A 25,351-nucleotide genomic window follows, 5' to 3' on the forward strand; every position below is an offset into this window, starting at 1 on the left:
GTAAAGCACGTTCCTCTAATAATAAATATAAGGGAGTATCAGACCTACTAAAACATGTAAATTATCAAACATATATAATGACTTGGTCAGATGTTTAATGGAGGACATGACCACAAGGACTGGACAGGTAATAATTATGGGATATGTTAATCTACCTGATGTGGACTGGAGTCTGCTGCACGTACAAGCAGAGGTTGGGATATCCTGCGCTCCTTGCATGGGGAGACCACTCTCATAGAAGCCATTCTTGACTTAATACTTATAAATAATGACAGCGTATCAGAGGTAAATGTGGGTGAGAACTTGGGTTCCTCTGATCACCAATCAATGTGGCTTACAGAAGAGGGGACACACTACACCAGGCCTGTCCAACCTGCGGCCCTCCAGGTGTTGTGAAACTACAAGCCCCAGCATGCTTTGCCAGTAGACAACCTGTTGATAGCTGGAAGGGCATGCTGGGACTTGTAGTTTCACAACATCTGGAGGGCCGCAGGTTGGACAGGCCTGCACTACCCAAAAACAAGGGTGTTCGATTTTAGTTGGTCTCATGATGGGGAAATATGAAAGTGCTTCTTTGGCATTTGAATGTAGTATGGGAACAATGAAACAATACTATTCAAAATGCAACATCCCTTTGTGTCAGGCGGGTTAGGAAAAGAAACCCCTGTAGTTCTCATAGGAGTCAGAAAGCATTGTAAGTGCATAAAGATTCTGTACAGTGTCTGAAGGAGAAGGAAATGGACCTGTTACACGGCAGGAATATTGAGGCAAAAAAACTAGACATAAGGGGCCTGATTCATTAAGGTACGCAAAATAAACGCAAATCGAACATACACATGTCAGCTAGGAGCGGACCTGAAGAAATGGATCTTGTTGAATACGGGTCTAGATCCGCTCTCTGCTCTGCAGACAATATACTGCAGGATACGTCCAATACTTATGTGGAATATAAAGTCCCAAAAGATTGTACAGAAAAAAAAAAAAAGAAAGTATTCAAATTATTATCACCGGTTATATTAGTGACAAAAGTCTTAAAATAATATATTTTATACCAAAACAATTATCATGATGTTATTAATGTCCACTGTATATAAAATGCATTTAGTTGCCCCTGATTGCAAACACGTATTCTCAGTGCTGTAATTAGACATTTTAGTGCTGTGAGCGAGACAGGGCACAGACGCCCCCCCAGCTAAGTGGGAGTGGCAATCCTCGAGTGGGCGTGGTCAACCTAATGTGGGGGCGTGGCTAGCGCTTTACAAGTTCTAGACTGAATGAAACCCCCTCCCTCCCCATTCTTCACGTTCTGGCTTTGTAAGGATCTTTATGTAATGAGCCTCCATAGAATCAAAGTACACACACACATACATACAATATAAAGAGCATCCTAGTGTCCGCCATACTATACAGAGAGCTTTATTGTGACTGCAATATAGATACCATCCTAGAAACCCAATATAATACAAAGATAATTTTTGTGACTGCCCCACAATACCACCCTCCTAATCATGAGTGAACCCCTCTTCAAAATTGTTAACTCCAGGATCATCATATAACCTCTATCAACATTAACTCCCTCATCTAGTTTAATAATTAATCCCCACATCATAAATTAATTTCATTCATATTCATTAAACCCCCTCATTATCTTCTTCAGTCTCTTCAAAAGACTGTAAATATGTGTGCCCAGAGTGTATGTCCCTGTATTTGTGTCCAGTGTATGTACCAGTGCATGTATGCCTAGTATCTGTACCTGTGTGTGCGTGCTCAGTGTGTGCAACTGTAGTTTCTGAAAAATGACTTGCCATAAGATGTCCATGGACAGCACAGCATGGCCTCAGTGCAGAGCAAGTATTTGGATCCTGGAATGTTGGGGGCCCTATTTTGAAAAAAACAAAACGGTGCATGAAATTTAGAATACTAATAATTAGCCCCAACATTAAAATAATAGTATTCCTATTTATTAAATAAACATATTTCCCTCCCTCCAAACAGCCCCAGCAATAAATTAAATAGCAATTACATTTAATAAATAAAACCATTTTCCACAACCATCCCCAGAATGAAATCATTTATATTCACATTTAATAAATAGCCCTCCTCACCCCCACCATTAGTTAATAGCCCTAAACCACCCCAGCGTTAAATTAAAGGTCCCGTCACCTCACTTTAAATTAATAGACCCCACTATTAAATTAAAAAGCCCCATCAATAAATTAAATTGACCCATCACCCCACAAATAAAATAGTACCCATTAAATAATTAGCCCCCACCTAAACATCACCATTAAATTAATCGCCCTCCCATGTACTAAGACACCCAACCTCCCTACCCTCATATCACACATTACATTAATACAGTGGTTCCCAAACTTTTGCAGTTAGCGGCACCCTTAGAGTCTCCATAATTTTTCAAGGCACCCCTCCAAAATAATTACTGAGCAGTCCTGTTTTAGAAGTAGTTGGGTCAAAAAAATGTAATAAGTATTTAGGTCAGGACAGAAATACTTATTTAGTTGTATGCAAAAATGCCCCTCTGCATCAAGACACTCTGCCCCCTCTGCATCCAGACAAACTGCCCTCTCTCATGCTGCCCCCTCTGCCCTCTGCCACGCTGTCCCCCTCCTCTGCCCTCTGCCACGCTGTCCCCCTCCTCTGCCATGCTGTCCCCCCTCCTCTGCCACGCTGTCCCCCTCCTCTGCCACGCTGTCCCCCTCCTCTGCCACGCTGTCCCCCTCCTCTGTCACGTTGTCCCCCTCCTCTGCCACACTGCCCCCTCCTCTGCCGTGCTGTCTCCCTCCTCTGCCACGCTGTCCCCCTCCTCTGCCCTCTGCCACGCCTTCCCCCCTCCTCTGCCACGCTGTCCCCCTCCTCTGCCACACTGCCCCCTCCTCTGCCCTCTGCCACACTGTCCCCCTCCTCTGCCCTCTGCCACGCTGTCCCCCTCCTCTGCCCTCTGCCACGCTGTCCCCCACCTCTGTCACACTGTCCCCCTCCTCTGCCACGCTGTCCCCCTCCTCTGCCACGCTGTCCCCCTCCTCTGCCACGCTGTCCCCCTCCTCTGCCACGCCTTCCCCCCTCCTCTGCCACGCTGTCCCCCTCCTCTGCCACACTGCCCCCTCCTCTGCCCTCTGCCACACTGTCCCCCTCCTCTGCCCTCTGCCACGCTGTCCCCCTCCTCTGCCACGCTGTCCCCCTCCTCTGCCACGCTGTCCCCCTCCTCTGTCACACTGTCCCCCTCCTCTGCCCTCTATCGCACTGTCCCCCTCCTCTGCCACGCTGTCCCCCACCTGTCACACTGTCCCCCTCCTCTGCCCTCTATCGCACTGTCCCCCTCCTCTGCTGCGCTGTCCCCCTCCTCTGCCCTCTGCCACAGGGGTGCCGGAGGCCAGCCAGGGAATAAGCAAAGGAAAAAATTGTAGTGGAATCTCAGACCACCAACAAATGACAACTAATGCACTGTGGTCATAAAAAATGTTAATTTATTAAAAACCTATAATAAATAAAAATGGATACTGTATCACTGAGAATACTCTGTTGTAAACACAATACAAGTCGGGATACTGAAACTGAATAGTTAAATGCATATATAGGTGCACCTATAATGCAACATATGTATCATGAGATATAATTGTCCCGAATATTCCAAACATCAAAGTGATCATATATGAGCCATTAGAGATTGAAATCTCTGATATACAGCATGAGAAATATTGTCATATATTTCCTGAGCAAATCCGGACTGTGGTAAAGTGACTATCACAGTCAATGTCACATAACATGTATGAGTCAGGGGATAAACAACAAAACAAATACTTACAAATCCGCCGGGCCTCAGCATCCTCCTCTGTCCTGCAGCTTGTCAATGTATAAATCTGCGCGGCCCCGGGACCCAGCATCCTCCTCTCTCTCGCTGCGTGAGAGAGGAGGATGCTGGGTCTCGGCGCCCGGCGGATTTGAAGTATTTGTTTTGTTGTTTTTTTCCCTGGCTGGCCCGCGGCACCCCTGTGACAGCGCCGCGGCACCCCTGTGACAGCGCCGCGGCACCCCTGGGAGATGGGGCGCACAGTTTGGGAACCGCCGCATTAATACATCCCCCTTCCCTCACACATTATGGCAGCATACCCCCCCTTCTCTCATAAAGCATAGCAGCATGCAGCACACATCCCCCCTTCCATAATAGCAGCACACATCCCCCTCACCCCCCCCTTTTAAAGCTTAACTTTTTCGTCTTTCTTCCTGTTCAGCTGTCCTTGCCTGGCTCCTCTCTGCTCCTCTTCTGCCTAGCAACGTCATGGCATCAGAAGCTAAGGGCAGAGTTCAGAAGTCTGATTCTGAGGTCTGTTATTTTCTTTATTTTTCAGTCTCCTCACAGAGGCATCGCCCACACCTGCCTGGTTACGGCTCTGCGTGTTCTAGCTGTATACACAGTCATCATCTCTATTAATCACCACTTTCACAACCTGTAGCTGGTGCAAGTGACATGACAGAAAAACATGTACCTCTGAGATGCTCAAAGCTTGAATCAGAAGCTACTGCACGTCCTTACTGTACATTGACTGTGCATATGTCCAGTCCTATATATATATATATATATATATATATATATATATATATATTTATATCTCTAAAACGGAACTCATTGTCTTTCCTCCTCAGTTGGCATAATGCAGTCAGGCAGGTAACATTCTCCCGGCATGCGCCAAACCCATACTCGCCCATCTGACTGCCAGAGAAGTGTGATTAGTCACTGCACAGAACATATTTCCACTGCTCCACAGTCCAGTGTTAGTGTGCTTTTAACCACTCCATCCAACGCTTGGCATTGGTCTTGGTGATGTGAGGCTGCATGCATCTGCTCAGCCATTGAAACTCATTCCATTAAGCTCCCAATGAAGTTTTTGTGGTTACATTAATGCCAGAGTTACTTTGGAACTCTTCAGCTATGGAATCAGGAGAGCGTTTGACGACTTAGCAGTCGTTGCACCCACCCTGATTTTACGTGGTCTTCCGCTTTGTGGCTGAGTTGCTGTTGTTCCTAAAAGCTTCCACTTTCTAATAATATCACTGACCGTTGACTGTGGAATATCCATCAGGGATGAAATTTCACGAACCGTCTTTTCGCAAAAGTGGCACCTATCACCGTACTATGCTTGAAGTCACTGAGCTTTTCAGAACGATCATTTGTAAACAAATGTTTACAAATGGAGACTGCATTGCTAGGACCTCTTCCAACAGGTCTGATTGAAACACCTCAATTCAGTAATGAACAGGTGTGGCCAAATACTTTTGTCCACATAGTGTATATACATATACAAATATAGTATAGGTAGATATGAGAAACAGATGTAAGGCATATAGATAGATGAGATAATGGAATTGTACTTATGTTAACTACTGTTCTCTGAATCCATGGGGGACACCGAAGACACTGGGATATAGAGTTCGATGAAATGGAGCTTAAGCACTTTAAATTAACCAGCAAAATCTGAACCTCCTCCCCATCTATGCCTCTGTTGGTTGCTAGTAATTCAGTTATTTACTAACATTGTCCCAAAGGAGTAAAGAAAAAGGGGGGAGAGGAGTCAAACAAGAAGAAACAGAAAAGGAAAAACCAGAACAAGAGCGTAAAAGGTCCACTGTCCTCCATGGATTCAGAAAACGGGATTTAACGTGAGTACAAAAATACTATTTTCTCAATCATCCCAGGGGGACACTGGGGACATCCTAAAGCTGTCACTAATGGAGGAAATGTACTGATGCAGTGCGCAGCACCTTACGTCTGATCTTAGCATCTCCGATCGCAAATGTGTTAAACCCATAAAACCTCAAATGTATTTACTAAAGATGAGGCCGGCCTGCACACCCAGGAGGAACCCAGAAACCTAGTAGAATGAGCAATCACATTTTCAGTTACTGACTGACCTGCCTGTATGTAAGACTAGTGAATTACCGACGTAATCCACCTGGCAATTGTCTGTTTGGACGCTTTTGAGCATCACAGACAACCAAATGGTCTTCTGTACGGCACACCTCCTTGGTTCTACTGACATAAGATCTGAGAGCCCTGAGCACATCCCAAGAATGGGGAGAACCCTCTTCATAATGGGATCTACCAATGGAACCTGGAAACGACCTTGTGTTCAAAAGGTGGCTTAGTCCTAAGGACAGCTCTGTCCTCATGGGAAATGAGGAAGAGAGACTTACAGGACAGAGTCCCCAGCTCAGAAACTCATCTAGCTGTATAGACAGCCAGGAGAAAATAAATGTCTTCCATGTCAACATCTTGAGATCCACTGACTCAAAGGGAGGATACTCCAAAGCATTGAGCACCAGGTTTTAGTCTGAAGGAGTACAAAGGATGCACATGCAGCACTACCTGTAGGATGGTCTGCACCGCTGGTAGAAGTGCTAATTTTCTCTGGAAGAAAATTGTAAAGGCATATACCTGATGCTTCAGATGGCTAAGCCTTAAGCCCCGGCCCCTCCTGTAGGAAACCTAGCAACTGCGCTAACAGGAAGGAAGAAGTCTGATACCCTTGCACCAGGAAATATAGGTCTTCTAGACCCTACGATACATTTTGTCCTAAACTGGTTTGCAATCTTTCAACATAGTATGCACCACACCATCCGTAAACCACTTGATTTTAAGGATCAACAGCCATGCCGTTAAAGCCAGCGGAGACAAATTCTGGTGCAGGAAGGGACCTTGGCTTCCAAGGTCTAGTCTTGGAAAGAGTCTCCACGGAGGAGCCTCTGACATGGCAAGAAGGATGGAGTAGCACGACCTCCTCGGCCAGTCTGGAGCCACTAGGATCACCCAGGTGGCTTCCCTCTTTACCTTCTTGAGAGCCCATGGTTATAAGAGGGAACAGGTAAATGAGGGAAAATGGCAGGGTATCAATATGACATCTGTTAACAACGCCTGGGCATCCTTTGTCCTGGAGATAAGTTTCTACCTTGTGGTTGAACTAGGATAACATTTGTTTGATGTCCAGTTGACCCCACCTGTTGGAAGACGTCTGGGTGTAGAGACCACTCCTGTGGATGAAGGGCATGCTGAAGAAATCGGCTTCTCAATCATCTAGCCTTAAGATGAACACCATCGTGATGGCTGGGACATTTACTTCTGCTCAATACATGATTCAAACGGTCTCCTTTCTGGCCTGGACACTCTTGGTACCTCCCTGGTGATTCACATATACCACAGCCGTGGCAATGCTGGACTGGACCTTCACCACCCTTTCTCTTAGGATGAGCTGAGCTCCTTGAATATTACCTTGAGTTCCAGTATGTTTTTTGGAAGACTTTTCTCAAAGAAACATAGAGCTTGATGACAGATAACCACTTGGCCCATCTAATCTGCCCAATTTTTAACCTATGCCTCCTCCACAGTTCAAAGTCCCTGAAAATGGTATTGAAGACTGACCGATCCCAGGCCCTATGGCTGGTGTCCATGGTTAAGGGTCCAATGCCATATGGAATGGGCAACCCCTGTTGAGGTGGTCGACCTCCAACCAAAAAAAAAAGTGACTGGCACACCCTGGGTGATAGTCTGATGCACTGAATGGTTAGTTGCGAGTGAGACTCGTTCCAAATTGTTGTTGCAAATTGTAACCCCACAAAGATAGAAACCATCTTGCCCAACAACCTCATACACAAGTGAAGAGACACAAATCTTCAAGCCAGAAGGGACTTGATCAGGATATTGTCCTCTGGCAGCAAAACACTCTGAAGGCGAGTGTCGAACAAAAACCCCAAGAAGACTATCTGCTGGAGAGGATAGGATGCAGACTAGATCTTTTTAAGTTGATTACCCAACTGTGTGTATCCAAGGTCCGTGTTATCACCCAGACATGGGCCTGAAGCAAGGTCGAAGAAGTTGCTGTGATCATGAGGTCATCCAGATAAAGGATGAAAGTATTCACCCTGGATCTCATGAATGACATGATCTTCATAAAAACCGGAATAAATTCATAAATTAGGAATGTGTAGATAGGCATCGTTAATGTCCATAAACTTAATATTTCATGCTGTTGATTACAGACCGGACTGATCCCATCTTGAATTTGTCTACCACGAGGTGAACATTGAGATTTTTAAGTTGAGGATGGACCAGTCTGCCTTCCCTACCAAGAAACAAGTAGAACCCCAAACATGTTTGGCCTTCCGGGACTGGGAACACTACACCAGGAGATAGGGTCTGGATGGTGCCATCATTCCCTTAGAAGGCAAGGCCAATGCTAATTACTTTATTTCCTAACTAGGAGGCATGGGGTACCTACTCCTTGGGGGAAACAAGGAGTAGGTGTCAGGTCATCCAATGGTTTGATGAGCATAATGTTATAGATAGCCTTGGCATTGACTAGATTTGAACTCAGCTGAGCATTTATGGGATATTCTGGAGTGATTCAGTGTTTTCCTCCACCACCAATAAGTCAACAGTATCTGTATTCTTGTGGTATCTGTACTACATCCACTACATGTAATGCTTACCATGCTGCTATGAGCCAACAAAGAAGTTTAAAGGTGTTCTCTACCCTTTATCCTCCTATTTCAGTTTTGAACTATAGACATCTTATTACATAAGCCTCATGTCCACTGTACATATTATACTGATTTCACACATAAAAGAAACAGTGTTGTGATTTAAGGACCACAATATAATTAGTTTTCATTTGTCCAATAACAAGTGGAAATTTTGCAGTCTGTGTTCCTCTCAGACACTACAGACGTCCAGGCTCAGGCACAGTGAGCAGCAATGGACAAGTCATTAAAAAAAATCATTTCTATCAGTCCACACAATGACCAGACTTCTTATCATGTGACCATCAGAAACGTTTCATCTGTCGTCTTTCCTGCCGGCGCTGCCGCTTTTCATTTTGTTCTTGGGGAACTGCCGAGGATGAGTCAGCTGTGAACCAGGGGCCAAGAACATTTACCCAAAGAAGATACAGAGCACGTCCGGGAGCCTGGGAAACAGGATAATATGGTGTAAGAAATATGAATGCTGCAACAGGACACTTAACTGTATCCCACCATTCCTTATATGCTGCTGCTCCAGTGAATCTTCTAAATGGCATCTGATAAGTTTCAGAAAATGCAAATCCCAATACAACTATTGCCCTCTCACAAATAGATACATACTGTGCAGTTCCCAACTCCCCACCCTATCCCTCTCCAAAACATTCAACATGTTTAATGTTCCCAGAAAACCTCCCCACCCAGTTTTATTACAATCTGTATCCTTCTATACTCCCTTCATAATTATATATCTATATATACACATCTATCTCAAGAGTTCAGGACAAAACTTACAGTGTATGTTAATTTAGGCATTGCAGCCATTACCATTTTATGTAATACCCGTAACATGATCTCTTAATATACAACACTATAATATGTTGGCATTTTATGTTAAGTATAACAAGTTGAATGTAGGAGCTTTGATTCCTAGGAAGAGTAGTCTACCACCACAATCTTCCTGTATTAGTGTGACAGGACTCTCACTTCCCTCCTCTGTGCTGCTGGGGAGTCTGCTCCTTCTACTATACAACACTCAGTCTGTGGCTTCCTGTATCAATGTGACAGAAATCCGGCATCCCTCCTCTGCTTTTGTTAGTATTTGGATGGTTGTATTGGCTACATGTCTGCCTAACCTCCCTCTTCCAACTGAACTACACATGGACACACAGGCTGAAATTAAATATTGTGTATTGCTGTTAATACTTTAATGCTTGAGAGGTTGACCTAGGACTGCCTACTTGATGTCCTGCCCATCCATGCACAACCAGTTTAGAAGAATGAATGTGCACTGACTCTACACCTACCTTGATTTAGGTTGCATATGTGTCTGGCATGCAACAAATTTTTTTTAATAAGATACGCACCATATATAGACTTTTGGATATATTTGAATTAGATCTTGTAAAAGCAGAATGAGGGTGGTAAGGGGCAGGCCAGCAAGTACAGGAAGGATGTGTTCACATAAATGCAATTGCAAATAAATACTTATTTAAGGAGGTGTTCCTCTTCCGGGTGCTGGTGCAAGGATACACAATGATGATGCTTATCACCAGCAGCACTATGTTGCTTCTCCTGATCGCGCGTTGACCCCGGAGCAGATAATACTTCATTCATTAGCTGCACAACTAGATTATATGAAGTAGTCTATTCATGTTTCTTCATTGGCTTTTTCCATGTGGACTAGTAAGTTTTCCCTTTTTGCTTTTAAAGGGGTAGACAAAACATATGGAGGCGTTTGTATTGAAATACTTTTTATATTGAAAATATGACTCCCATTTATCAGTAACTGTGCAGACATTATTCTCTGTTATGGATAGGACACCTCATTATATTATTATATTGTGTACAAATAGGGGAATGTATTAATATTATGACTAAATGTCAAGCCGTATCTCTAAGCTATTATGGAGTATAAACATAAAAATATATGCCTGATCTAGAGAGGCGTCACATGCTTTTTCTTGTGCGCTTCTTCAGCTAAAACCGTAGCTGAAAATCTAACTTGGGTCCGAGAGGCAAAACAGAACTCCCCATTTATGTACATATACAGATTACTGGCCAGGACTACACTCTGTGATATAACACAACCTAGAACGCAGAACTCCCCATATATGTACATATACAGATTACTGGCCAGGACTAGACTCTGATATAACACAATCTAGAACGTAGAACTCCCCATTTATTTACATATACAGATTACTGGCCAGGACTAGACTCTGATATAACACAATCTAGAACGTAGAACTCCCCATTTATTTACATATACAGATTACTGGCCAGGACTAGACTCTGATATAACACAATCTAGAACGTAGAACTCACCATATATGTACATATACAGATTACTGGCCAGGACTAGACTCTGATATAACACAATCTAGAACGTAGAACTCACCAGCAGCCAGAAGTACCACACATACAGGGAGAAACTACTCAACACCTGGACAATAGCCGTCAGCAACACCACATCCTTCAGATGCCTACGTAATAGAATAATTCAACTTATCAGTGTGAACACTAAAAATGAAAAAATTTGCTTAAACTACACAAGTTTATGAAGGATGATGTACAAGATGTTGAATATGTCTCATTCACAAAATAATAAAAGGATTGTGATTTCTTTAACTGGAATTAAATCTCACATTTCACTAAACCTTTCCACTTCTAATCAAAGGCTAGGGCCGCATTTCCTCACTAATGGAGAAAAATTGAATATTAAATTGACTTGATCCCATATAGTACAATATCCAACAAAATTCTTAGGGGTATATTTACTAAGCTGCGGGTTTGAAAAAGTGGAGATATTGCCTATGGCAACCAATCAGATTCTAGCTGTCATTTTGCAGAAAGCACTAAATAAATGACAGCTAGAATCTGATTGGTTGCTATAGGCAACATCTCCACTTTTTCAAACCCGCAGTTTAGTAAATATAGCCCTTAGTCTCTTCTCACGTCCATGAAAAACAAATAAACATTCTGGCCCAACAGAGGTGTGAGCGGCAGGAAAAACACACGAGCTGCTGGGGCTTCAGATCCTGGAACAGGACCATTGTCTCAGATGCCATAATACAATGAGGGGTACATTGCCGGTGGGTAAGTGTGTACATTGCAGTGGGTTTCCAGGTAAGTGTGTACATTGCAGTGGGTTTCCAGGTAAGTGTGTACATTGCAGTGGGTTTCCAGGTAAGTGTGTACATTGCAGTCGGTTTCCAGGTAAGTGTGTACATTGCAGTCGGTTTCCAGGTAAGTGTGTACATTGCAGTGGGTTTCCAGATAAGTGTGTACATTGCAGTCGGTTTCCAGGTAAGTGTGTACATTGCAGTCGGTTTCCAGGTAAGTGTGTACATTGCAGTGGGTTTCCAGGTAAGTGTGTACATTGCAGTGGGTTTCCAGGTAAGTGTGTACATTGCAGTGGGTTTCCAGGTAAGTGTGTACATTGCAGTCGGTTTCCAGGTAAGTGTGTACATTGCAGTGGGTTTCCAGGTAAGTGTGTACATTGCAGTGGGTTTCCAGGTAAGTGTGTACATTGCAGTGGGTTTCCAGGTAAGTGTGTATATTGCAGTCGGTTTCCAGGTAAGTGTGTACATTGCAGTCGGTTTCCGGGTAAGTGTGTACATTGCAGTCGGTTTCCGGGTAAGTGTGTACATTGCAGTCGGTTTCCGGGTAAGTGTGTACATTGTAGTCGGTTTCCGGGTAAGTGTGTACATTGCAGTCGGTTTCCAGGTAAGTGTGTACATTGCAGTCGGTTTCCAGATAAGTGTGTACATTGCAGTCGGTTTCCAGATAAGTGTGTACATTGCAGTCGGTTTCCAGATAAGTGTGTACATTGCAGTCGGTTTCCAGGTAACGGTGTACATTGCAGTGGGTTTCCAGGTAAGTGTGTACATTGCAGTCGGTTTCCAGGTAAGTGTGTACATTGCAGTCGGTTTCCAGATAAGTGTGTACATTGCAGTCGGTTTCCAGGTAAGTGTGTACATTGCAGTGGGTTCCCAGGTAAGTGTGTACATTGCAGTCGGTTTCCAGGTAAGTGTGTACATTGCAGTCGGTTTCCAGGTAAGTGTGTACATTGCAGTCGGTTTCCAGGTAAGTGTGTACATTGCAGTCGGTTTTTCCTGATATCGGGGTTTTTTTTGCAAGTCTTCTCTGTGTCGGATTTCTCGTCAGCGTGGAACGTACCCAACCCGTACATTGCACCCACATTCAAATCGTATTATTGGAGTCAGGATAAACAATTGAACATGACAGTCAAAAGTTCCCAATTTCTGATATCTCTGTTATGACCTCCAGAAGAAATGGGAAAATAAAAGCATAGATGTTCCTCTGGAACAGCTGAATATTAGATGTACAAAGCTTTTGAAGGAGACAGCTAATGCCATTATATAATCTATCTGATGTACACTCCCTATTGTAGAGTGGTAAAGTTGTCATGCAGGTTCTCTGGGGAAGGGGTTTAAGAAGTATATTCAGCCAAACTGATTCTGTGCTGATGTTTAAGATACCCACACACTAATTACATTGTGGTCCTTAAATCCCTGAAGAAGAGAAGTGGGTTGGTAGTGTTGCTGCATTGATACTGGCTGGATTTGCAGTGGAGGAGAAATTTTCACTTCCCCATTTGATATGCTTGTGGTACAAGTACTCATTAGTGTAACCTTTGTATCTTACTATTTATTTACTATTAATAAATATGCATGATCCTATGGAGATTCTCCCATTTCCAATATAGAGAGCACCCTTAAAACGTACTGTTATGTATTAACCAGTATTATACCCCACCAAACAGGTTTACCAGAGTGAAGAGAGCAATGAGCAGCCTCAGTTACTGTATTTCCGAGTGATACTACATAAAACTGGATTACCATAGTGAGTGAGCAGCCTCAGGAACTGTACGAGAGGGAGTAAGAAAGTGAGTGATCTGCAGAGGAAGCGGGAATATTAAACAGGCTGGTCACACACTCACTCTGCCATTCCTTGCTCCATGTTCAGATCTATTCCTCCATCTAGCAAGTTTCCATCTTCAGAGAAGGATGCTTGGGCCATGCCACGCATAGAGCGATATGCAACTGCATAAATTACACCGCTGAAAGCCAACGTAGCCTGTGAAATAAAGCAAAACACACTCACAAAACGGACATGGAATGATATTAAATACATGAGACTTGTGTGGAGGACATGCAGCAATGAGCAACCCACATGTACAGTAACACTCAGCAGTGAGTTTACCACGTAGCAAAAGACACGACATGAGGGAGCGGTGCTGCTGGGGGTCCCCGTTACCAAGCATCAGGTGTGCCTGGGTAGTGATTCTATGCCACCACCCTTCACTATGCTGATTCAAGCATTCTGGGAGTTTTCAGAGTGGCACAATGCTGCTAAGGAGAAGTTCAGTCTGGACTGAACATCTATATAAATAGATGATGATGATGATTAAGTTATTATAGGACTGGGGACTAGGGCTAAAGCCCAGTGTGTACACCAATACCAGCTTAAGCTGCCTGGATGTATTACTCTATATCTGTAGACCAATCTCTTTATATTTCTTAATGGCTCATGAATGGACTTGTCCTTGAAACTGTGCAATAAACATTTGTCCTCCGCAAAATCAGATGGCTTCACTGTGTCCTGCATGCAGTCCCCAGAACCCGTAACACAAGCATCTTCAGTAACTGTAATATTACATATAACGGGGTATTCAGAGTGATGCAGGTGGTAGGGAGTGGAGAGCTGCCGCATTGACTGTACTAACCCATGAGACTGAGGACAGACACTTACCCAACTCCAGAAGGTGGACGAGTTGTAGAAGATCCCCAGACTGGTGCATCCATACAACACCTGACATAAGAGAGAAATCAGATTAGAACAGACTGGACACCATCTTGTTATCTCACTCAACGATACACAATAAGTGTGTGTTCAATCAGAATGCGAGGCTTACATACATATATATATTTATTAACAGACACAAAGCTGGAAGGGGACCCTTACAATTTACAGAAAAATAGTTTGATACATGAATTTAAGCACCACACATTGCAGATTGGTCTAGCCACATTATATTGGGAAAATAATAATTAACTGATAATTTAATTTCCTTTATTCCCACCATGGCAGCCATCACTAATGACTAAGTCACAGATGAATCTAAAATTTAAAGAAGCGCACAATACGTCCATCGATGATTCAGGCCCTGAATGCCTAAGTCCTTTGAATTCTGTCTTATCTGCCACTTTGCCTCTCATTTAGATTGAAGGAATTGGTGTTTAATACTCACAGTGGCTCCAAGAATGATGCGTAGATAGAAACTCAGGGTCTCCTTGTTCTCCTCATAAATCTGCTTCTTCCCCTTTGTGGCTACTTTTCCTTTAGGCTGAACAAAATAAATAAAAGGAAAGAAAAAACACTGACTGAAACTGAAGGAAGTACAAATTTATGAATGTATTTCTCCACCTTCAGGTAAATTTACCTTGCGATGGATTTTGTTATCACTTTGTGTTTATGAACGTCCGGAATGAAGATGTCGGGGTAAGTGTTATCGGTGTAGTCAGCATTGATATGCTGGCTACCACCGGTTCTATCTATGTGGGCAGCTGGGCATTGGCACAAGGGCCGGTCAGCATATAGGGCAGCGGCACAAGGACCAGATTACAGCTAAGGCACTGGCACCATTGACCAATTAGTAGCTAAGGCACTGGCACCATTGACTAATTGGTGCCTATCAGCTAGGGCTAAGGCACAAGAACCAGATGGCAGCTCGCACTAAGGCACAAGGACTGGTTGGCATTTAGAGCAGTGGCACCATGGGCCAATTAGCAGTTACGATGATATTACGAAGTATGCTTAATAATTAGTACAGTAGAGTACATTGCCCACAGTAAAGATGGCGGTCGCTGCGTAAACCAGCAGATACAATAGAAATCCCTTCAAGATATTACCCCTATTACTATTCCCTCGGATTTATCCCCACGTTTCTCACCGCCATAACTGCAAGCACATCTCCAACTCAGCACTTCAAGCACATCCGTCGCCTTACAGTGACGTCACAAAATGGCAACATTTTGCTCATATTAAGGAACGTCTTCCGCCCTTAGTTCAGATCTGTGACCTTGCAGGTACCTGGTGTTAGTTACCTGACAGAACACGCCCCCCCCGCGGCTGCTGCCGGCTACAGCGCATGTGCGAGACCCTATAACCCCCACATATACCGCTGGTGTGCCCCTCACATCCATGCAAATCGCAAGAGCTAGCGCCATTCAGAACCAATCAAAGCACGGCTGCTGTCAAGCCACGCCTTCATACCATATATGGCTCGACAGCAAGCCTAATTGGCCTTCCTCTAATGTACTTGGTACAGTCACTGTGTGGGAAATAGCAGCTTATTCCCGAGTGATTGCCCTCTGCTGGTCAGGTCAGGAATTGGAAGGTGCTTTTTTATTATTATTATTATTATTATTATTATTATACGTATTTTATTAGGGAATTTTTCCGTTTTTAAACAGTATACAGAACAAATTACATTGAACAATCAACATATAGTGCGATTAAGAAATTCAATAAGAACAAGAACAATAAAAGTAAAGACAAGAAAAAGAATAGCAGGGAGAGGAGGAGGAAGTCTCAGTAAGAGGAGAGAGGAGGGGGAGATCAGAGGAAAAGAGCTTGTTAGCATGGTAAGAGGGGCGGAGGAAGAAGGGTGTCTGGCCTGGGATCTAGGTGTACAATATGTACTTTGCGTGTGGTGCATAACTGATATTAAAAATGTCAGTTTCTGCACTAATCGGATCTTGGTTGTTCTACTCCACAGGAGGCAAGCAGGGCCGCCGAGAGGGGGGGAGCGGGTACTAATTACCCAGGCCCGGGCTGTAATTTTTATTTGTTTTTTGCTTTTTTAAAAAAAAACTTTTTTTTTTTCAAATGTGTTTTTTTTTTCTCTCCCCAGCCGGGGAGGGGGGGGAGGGGGAGGGGGGTGGGGGTTGGCGTTAGCGGCGCTGTGATCATGTGTGTATAGAAATACTCACATGATCCGACATTCAGTGAAGAGCCGAGCACAGAAGAAGGCAGAAGAGAGAAGACAAGAAAATAAAGATGAAAGAAAGCAGTACAGAGGTAAGTGAAAGAGGAGAAACGCAGAGAGGCGCAGGGGGATAAAGAAAAGAGGGACAAAAGCAGCATGGCACAAGGGGATAAAGAAAGGAGGGACAAAGGCAGCATGGCACAGGGGGATAAAGAAAGGAGGGACAAAGGCAGCATGGCACAGGGGGATAAAGAGAAGAGGGACAAAGGCAGCATGGCACAGGGGGATAAAGAAAGGAGGGACAAAGGCAGCATGGCACAGGGGGGGTTAAAGAAAGGAGGGACAAAAGCAGCATGGCACACGGGGATAAAGAAAAGAGGGACAAAGGCAGCATGGTACAGAGGGATAAAGAAAAGAGGGACAAAGGCAGCATGGCACAGGGGGTTAAAGAAAGGAGGGACAAAAGCAGCATGGTACAGGGGGATAAAGAAAGGAGGGACAAAGGCAGCATGGCACAGGGGGATAAAGAAAAGAGGGACAAAGGCAGCATGGCACAGGGGGATAAAGAGAAGAGGGACAAAGGCAGCATGGCACAGGGGGATGATGAAAGGAGAGGGGAAAGGCAGCATGGCACAGGGGGATGATGAAAGGAGAGGGGAAAGGCAGCATGGCACAGGGGGTTAAAGAAAGGAGGGACAAAAGCAGCATGGCACAGGGGGATAAAGAAAAGAGGGACAAAGGCAGCATGGCACAGGGGGATAAAGAAAAGAGGGACAAAGGCAGCATGGCACAGGGGGATGAAGAAAGGGGCAAAGGCAGCATGGAGGGCACAGTGCAATCATAAGGGGGCATAGCGTGGTGGTGATGATGAAGGGGCACAGTAATGTGTATGTGATGGCACAGGGAGCTTTTGGCAGTGTAGTGTGTGTGAGGTAGATGGTGGCTAATTAATGGTTGCTATTTTGTTTGCGTGGTAATGGGAATACTATTTTAATGTTGGGGCTGGAGGAAGGCCTAATTATTAATCATGGATGCTATTGATTTAACAGTGGGGCTGGTTGTAATTTTCTAAATGTAGCCATTTTTTTCCAAATAGGGTCCCCCAACATTCCAGGACCCAGACAAGCCGCAACTAATACACCGGCGGCCACATGGGGTGAAAGTGAGAAGAACAGGTAGGAGAGAGCAGGAGAGTGTGTGAAATGTTGTAATTCTAGTGGGACAATGTCAATTTTTGGTGAGTGTTCTGCCCAATGTAAGGTACAGGCCAAAACTGTGAACTCTCTGTGTACTCACTGCATTCTTTCTGTACTACACTGTGGTGCTAGATGTCTTGAAAGTCAGGAGTGCTTGGACATATGTCACGCTCTGGCGAATTCAGGGCCTAGCGCTTTTCTCCCACCAGCCATGCTCCAATGATGCATAGCAACGCCCCCAATTGTAAGACCACACCTAGCTCCAACTTTGGGCCGCCGCGTAGCGGCCTCGTCAAATTTTTCAACATGCGCACCTATAAGGGGGCCCCATGAAGTTGTTGTACCAGGGCCCTGAATTCCTCTTGGCAGCCCTGGGTATGAGTGTTCGGCTTTTCCACGTCGTTGTAGTCACTGTCGGGGTAGTCAGTGTCGTGAAGCTGACTACCACTGCCACTGGCTATCTTGAAATTGACTTTAGCACCGGGAGGGTTAATACCTGGCACTGAAGGGGTTAAACCACCGGCACTAGGCTCTGCGTGTATTACGTGAAGGTCTTAATGTAATTTAATGAAATAAATGTTTTTAAAATGCGCGCCGCATCGCTGGGCGGGTATACCTGTCGCGGCAGCAGTAAAATGGTTAACCCCAGCGCTAGGCGCAGGGAGTGTAAATAGGTTTGTGTAGGTGCTACAGCGCCAGAAGTAAACTGGTTCACAGCACAAAATTCACTCCGGAACTGTAAATATATGTAAAGTGGTTAAATGTGCTGCGTATATAAAAATGATAAAATGTACTTGCCTTATGGTGGTCCAGCGGGGGCTGCAGAAGCAGCCCTGGATCCTTCACCTCCTGAAAACCAGCTTCAGTTGCTGCCAATGGGACTTCCACACTAGCCTGCTGGATGCAAGTAGATCTAGGAGATGCATTGTCTCCTGTGGGACCCAGGAGGCTAAGCCACATGCTGGAGCTGAAAGAGCTTCTGCTAGCGGTAGGCAGGGGCTGCTGCCCCGGGACCTGGTCTCTCGCCCTCTGCTATTATTCTCGGCCAGGGGGTGAGCCAGATCCCCAAACAGGGTCCTTGGAGGTAGTTTTCGGCAGCAGATTTGGAAGATAAATCTCCAGCCTCAGACAGTCTGTGTCAGGCGCCGTCCGCACGGCCGCCTGACTGTATGATCGCGCGTCTGGTTGCTAGGCAACCAGACGCGTCATTTCCGGATCCTCGGCCGCCTGACCTCTGCAGACAGCGCGACCCGTTGCTAGGCAACGGGACGCTATAGTGATTCCCGGCGCTGAGGATGACAGCGCTGCAGCGCTGATTCTATTGGAGCACTCCAGTATTTAAACCTTCTCTGGCCCTCCTACCAGTGCCAGAGTATCAGGTCTTCCTGCCTCCAGCGTTTCTGTGTACCAGTTGCTATATTGTTCCTGACCTTCCTCGTGCTGCCTGTGACCCTTTTGACCCGGACCGTTTGACCACCCCTATCTGGATTCTGCCTTGTACTGCGCTCCCTGTAGATTACCGACCCGGCTTGCCTGACCATTCTTCTGGATTTCCCTTTGTACCTCCTCTACTTGAACGTTGCCGAACCGGCCTGTCTGACACTCCCTTGTATCTCGCTGTGGACTCTAGGAAGGACCGCGACCTGCGTGTCCCTGCAGCGGAGTCCATACTTCCTTGCGGGGGTTCCTGGTGAATACCAGGGGCACGTTAGACTCCGCGCCTTCCTCTGAGTTGCGCCAACAACAGCAGGTACCTTCTACCAGTCAAACACCCACTACAGTCGTGACAGTATACTCTGGCCATGACAACGGAGGGGTCTGGTGAACCGTCTGCTCGTGACCTACTCCTGCATTTGGCCCAACGTGTGGAGCAACAAGAAGCAGCCCAAGCGCATCTTCTACAATGTGTCCAAGGGATTGCTACCCGCTTCGATACATTTCAGAATGCTGCACCCGCTACACCAGCCATAACCTCTGCGGCATCCACAGCATCCAGTGTGGTTACGGTCTCTACAGCGGCCTCCGGTGTACGCATCCCGACACCCGAAAAGTTTGACGGTGATCCCAAGAAGTGCAGGGGCTTTCTGAACCAATGTGCCATCCAATTTGAGTGCAACCCAGGGGCCTTTTCTTCAGAACGCACCAAAGTAGCTTTTCTCATCTCCCTCCTCAGTGGTCAAGCCCTTGCCTGGGCCTCACCTTTATGGGAACAAGGGGGTCCACTTCTTCATAACTCCAACTCTTTCATTGAAGCTTTCAGGAAAGTCTTCGATGATCCCGGAAGAGTTGCTTCTGCAGCTACCAGCTTGTTAAACCTCCGCCAAGGTGACCTGTCCGTAGGGCAATACGCAGTTCAATTCCGAACCCTGGCTTCCGAGTTAAAATGGAATAATGAAGCACTGGTGGCAACCTTTTGGCAAGGTCTGGTGGATCGGATTAAGGATGAGTTAATTTCCAGAGAACTCCCGGCTGAGTTAGATTCTCTCATCTCCATGTGCATAAAGGTGGATTTGCGTTACCAAGAGCGCACGCAGGAACGCTCTCCTGGCAAACGGTTCATACCACGGCTAGCACCCCAGTTCCAAAATCCCATCCTGCCAGTGGACGAACCAATGCAAGTAGGACGCTCTAAATTATCCCTTGAAGAGAGGGAGAGACGCTTCAAACAACGCCTGTGTCTGTATTGTGGAGATCCGGGACACCTGCTAAGAGTTTGTCCCAAGAAACCGGGAAACTCTTCCTCCTAAATGGTGGCGGGGAGGCCGTTTTAGGAGAATCCACAGTTGCTCCCTATTCTAAAGAAAATTCTCCAGAATTTCAGATGGCTGTCATCCTGAGCACCCCCAAGGGTACCTTTTCCACCACGGCCTTTGTGGACTCCGGCTCCTCCGGGAACTTCATTTCGGCGGATCTAGCTTCGCAGCTCCAGATACCTCTGAACCCGTTGCCCCAACCGTTATCTCTGACGGCAGTCGACGGAAGTCGTGTCACTCACGGCTCCATCTCCTCCGTGACTTCTCCTGTTCGGTTGAGGGTAGGAGTACTTCACAGCGAAATTATCCAACTTTTGGTGTTGCCGAGGTCCATTAATCCCCTCATCTTGGGGTTACCATGGCTGAGAAGACATTCTCCTCAGATGGATTGGGACCACGCTCAAGTTATGTCGTGGGGTGAAGGATGTCGCTTTGAATGTTTGTCTAGAGTCTTGCCTCCTAAATGTCAAGTAATGGCTCATTCCGAGCTAACCCACCTTCCTGAGGCTTATATGGAATTCCAGGATGTATTCAGTAAAGTGGAAGCGGAGATCTTGCCTCCCCATCGTCCCTGGGATTGCGCTATTGTTTTATCTCCTGACCAACCCATCCCCAAAGGGCGGACCTACCCTTTATCTCGTCCAGAGACGTCAGCCATGTCTCAATATATTTCAGAAAACCTGAAACGGGGATTTATCCGCAAATCTACTTCCCCAGCGGGTGCAGGGTTTTTTTTTGTTAAGAAGAAGGATGGGTCTCTTCGGCCTTGTATTGATTATCGTCCTCTCAACCGCATCACTGTCAAAAATCGATATCCACTACCTCTCATCTCCGACCTCTTTGACAAACTCAGTGGATCTCAAATCTTTTCCAAACTAGATCTCCGTGGGGCCTATAATTTGATTCGCATCAAAGAAGGAGACGAATGGAAAACGGCCTTTAACACCAGAGATGGACATTTCGAGTACCTGGTGATGCCCTTCGGCCTCTGCAACGCCCCAGCCATCTTCCAAACCTTCGTTAACGATATCTTTCATGACCTGTTATACACTTCTGTGGTAGTATATCTAGACGATATATTAATATTTTCTAAAGATCTGAAGACTCATCGGGAACAAGTAAAGGAGGTCTTACGTAGACTTCGGGAACATCACCTCTATTGCAAGCTGGAGAAATGTGTGTTTGAGATTAGTCAGGTATCTTTTCTTGGTTTCATCGTGTCGGGTCAAGGTCTTTGTATGGATCCCTCCAAGGTGTCAGCTATTCTGGACTGGCCTCAGCCACAAGGCCTTAAAGCTATTCAAAGGTTCATCGGCTTTGCAAACTATTATCGCCAATTTATTCAGGGATTCTCCACCATTATAGCCCCCATTACAGCGTTAACCAGGAAGACTGCCAACCCTAGGGTCTGGTCTTCGGAGGCCATGTCTGCCTTCATAACGTTAAAGAAAGCATTCTCTTCAGCCCCAGTTCTGTCCCAGCCAGATCAAGAACGACCTTTTTTCCTAGAGGTAGATGCATCCTCAGTAGGCATTGGGGCGGTGCTTTTTCAAGAGTCTCCGGCTGGCTCACACAACCCGTGTGGGTTTTTCTCCAGACGATTTCTTCCAAGCGAATGTAATTATGGAATAGGGGACAAGGAATTACTGGCCATCAAGGCGGCTCTGGAGGAGTGGCGACATCTGTTGGAGGGGGCTATATTTCCTGTTACTGTGTTTACCGACCATCGGAATCTAGTGTTCATTCAAGAGGCTCGTTGCCTTAATCCTCGGCAAGCCCGCTGGGCATCCTTCTTTGCTCGATTTGACATGAAGCTCACATTCTGCCCGGGAGCCAAGAATGGACGTGCTGATGCATTATCTCGCTCATTTGACGATTCCGATCGTTTAAGACCATTGGTTCCGCAGCATATTATTGATCCTTCTAATATCGTAGCCCTTACTAGGACCAAAACGTCCTCTCCTCCTCCAGGCCGGTCATTTGTGGAACCCCATCTCCGATTCAAGACCTTGCAGTGGGCTCATTCATCCCGCATTGCCGGCCATGCTGGAATAAAGAAGACTACATCGCTGCTTTGCCGACGCTTCTGGTGGCCTAATGTACGTGCCGATGTTGAGAGATTTATTGCTTCCTGCACTACCTGTGCTCAACACAAAACTTGTAGAAGAGTCCCGGCAGGCCTTCTTCGTCCACTTCCTATCCCCGATGCTCCTTGGGAAAGTGTGGCCATGGATTTTATCACAGACCTACCCCTCAGTGCAGGGTTTACCACTATCTGGGTGGTTATTGATCGATTTTCGAAGATGGCACATTTTATTCCTCTAACTGGACTGCCCACGGCCAGTCGTCTGGCAGATATCTTTATCAAGGAGATATTCAGACTACATGGGTGCCCGAAGGAGATCATTTCGGACCGCGGAGTCCAATTTACATCCCAGTTTTGGAGAACCTTTTGTAAGAGAGTAAACATAGAATTGAAATTCTCTTCGGGATACCATCCGCAAACCAACGGACAGACGGAGCGAATCAATCAGGATCTCGAGACATTCCTCCGCTGTTTTACCTCCGACAACCAGAATAAATGGTCTCAATTCCTTCCTTGGGCGGAGTTCTCCCATAATCAACACATTCATGAGTCTACCGGATTCTCTCCGTTCTTTATTGTATACGGAAGTCACCCTGTGTTTCCGGATCCTTTTCCAGTGTCCTCTTCACCGGTTCCAGCTGTAGATACTCTTTATCGGGAATTTTCTCGCATTTGGGCTAAGACTAAGACGGCTTTACTCAAGGCTACTCAGCATCACAAGATCTTTGCAGATCGTCATCGGAGGGCCACTCCTCTCTTAAAGGTGGGAGACCAGGTATGGCTATCCACCCGGGACCTAAGACTAAAGGTCCCTTCTATGAAGATGGCTCCTCGATTTATTGGCCCGTACACCATCATGCAAGTCATTAATCCTGTATGCTTCAAATTGAAACTTCCTCCTTCTCTGAGATGTCATAATACTTTTCATGTCTCATTACTACGACCACTGGTACTCAATAAATTCTATCGACCTCCCGGTCGTCCCCCACCAATACAAACCTCTTCTGGAACTGAATTCGAAGTCAGTCGGATCTTGGCTTCTCGCATTCTTCGTGGCAAACAGCAATTTCTGGTCCATTGGAAAGGATTTGGCTCAGAGGAGAGATCATGGGTGGACAAACAGGACCTTCACGCTCCTAGAATTCTCAAGAAGTTCCTTCAAACAGGAGGAGGAAGAGGAGGGTATACTGTCAGGCGCCGTCCGCACGGCCGCCTGACTGTATGATCGCGCGTCTGGTTGCTAGGCAACCAGACGCGTCATTTCCGGATCCTCGGCCGCCTGACCTCTGCAGACAGCGCGACCCGTTGCTAGGCAACGGGACGCTATAGTGATTCCCGGCGCTGAGGATGACAGCGCTGCAGCGCTGATTCTATTGGAGCACTCCAGTATTTAAACCTTCTCTGGCCCTCCTACCAGTGCCAGAGTATCAGGTCTTCCTGCCTCCAGCGTTTCTGTGTACCAGTTGCTATATTGTTCCTGACCTTCCTCGTGCTGCCTGTGACCCTTTTGACCCGGACCGTTTGACCACCCCTATCTGGATTCTGCCTTGTACTGCGCTCCCTGTAGATTACCGACCCGGCTTGCCTGACCATTCTTCTGGATTTCCCTTTGTACCTCCTCTACTTGAACGTTGCCGAACCGGCCTGTCTGACACTCCCTTGTATCTCGCTGTGGACTCTAGGAAGGACCGCGACCTGCGTGTCCCTGCAGCGGAGTCCATACTTCCTTGCGGGGGTTCCTGGTGAATACCAGGGGCACGTTAGACTCCGCGCCTTCCTCTGAGTTGCGCCAACAACAGCAGGTACCTTCTACCAGTCAAACACCCACTACAGTCGTGACAGTCTGGCACCAGGGAGGAGAGTGGGCTGAGCCCCCCTCTCCCTGGCAGCTCATGGACAGTGCAGAAGTACACTCCCCCCTGCCACTAGATTCAATGTTAAAAGGTGATAACCCTTCTGGGCTGATTCACATGCAGGCTGCAAGTATGGAGAAGTGCCCTGCGGACCAGCTGCCCGTGAAGAGGGCGAAGAAAGAAGAGGAGCGCTACTCACCGATCCAGCGGTGAGTATTTCGTCTCTCTTTCCGCAGGTCCCGGGGGCAGCGGGCAAGTGAGCCAATCAGTGCTCACTTCCCGCTGATGGCCAATCAGTGGCCGGACAGGCGAGCCAATCGTGGCTCGCCTCCGGCCTTTTAAACTTTTAGCGTCATCGCGAGCCAATCAGGGCTCACAGCGATGACCAATGACGTTGTCGCGCCAGTGGCTTTATAAGCCACTGGGCGCCGCCATCTTGTTAGTCCGCCGGCGAAGTAGACCGAAGAGAACGTTGAGAGACGTCAAGCGCCAGAAAGCCCTTGTAAGGGCTGTGAGCTACCCTGCCACACGAAGACGCCGGCTCGGCGAACGGTGTAAGGGCTAAGGGTGCTCCCGCCAAGAAGACTGCGGGAGCGCCGAATCGGGAAAGAGGTGCTGCCAGCTGGAGGGTCTGGAAGGCCCGAAGACGGCGAGTCAAGCTGAGTTTCCTGCGCAGATCAGGTGAGTATAAAATACTCATTTAGGTCGGGCATAAGGCCCGGGGACACGTAGAGTTAGGAGGGCGCAAGGCCCTGGACTTTTAGGAGGGCGGAAGATGAATGTCAGGAGGGCGCAAGGCCCTGGAGCTTAGGAGGGCAAAAGGCCCTCCTAAGGAGTGTAGAGAGGCACAGGCCTCTAGGTGAGGGGTGCGATAGGCTCCCGCCAGCGTAGCAGGGCGGCTGCCCTGCAGTGTAGGACATTGG

At 46.5% G+C, this 25,351-nt stretch overlaps 1 protein-coding gene across 1 annotated transcript; it reads right to left on the reverse strand.

Moving 5' to 3' along the window:
* Nucleotides 1-8,642: 8,642 nt before the first annotated feature.
* On the reverse strand, nucleotides 8,643-15,659 carry TMEM208 (transmembrane protein 208). The gene is made up of 6 exons (XM_075189481.1): nucleotides 15,503-15,659; nucleotides 14,801-14,896; nucleotides 14,302-14,361; nucleotides 13,490-13,626; nucleotides 10,925-11,009; nucleotides 8,643-8,972 (listed from the first exon to the last, which is right to left on the reverse strand). Exons 1-6 carry the CDS (start codon nucleotides 15,506-15,508, stop codon nucleotides 8,832-8,834), a joined length of 525 nt encoding a protein of 174 aa, XP_075045582.1. The 5' UTR covers nucleotides 15,509-15,659; the 3' UTR covers nucleotides 8,643-8,831.
* Nucleotides 15,660-25,351: the final 9,692 nt, after the last annotated feature.

The sequence above is a fragment of the Mixophyes fleayi genome, chromosome 10, assembly GCF_038048845.1.
Source record: "Mixophyes fleayi isolate aMixFle1 chromosome 10, aMixFle1.hap1, whole genome shotgun sequence".
Classification (NCBI taxonomy): domain Eukaryota; kingdom Metazoa; phylum Chordata; class Amphibia; order Anura; family Limnodynastidae; genus Mixophyes; species Mixophyes fleayi.

Excerpts from the sequence above, each read along its gene's own strand:
- TMEM208 (XM_075189481.1), bottom strand. Across the intron at positions 14,362-14,800 it reads GCATCATTCTTGGAGCCACT|GTGTTGTATGGATGCACCAG; the intron begins GTGAGTATTAAA and ends CTCTTATGTCAG. Across the intron at positions 11,010-13,489 it reads ATGGAGCAAGGAATGGCAGA|GCATCTGAAGGATGTGGTGT; the intron begins GTGAGTGTGTGA and ends TCTATTACGTAG.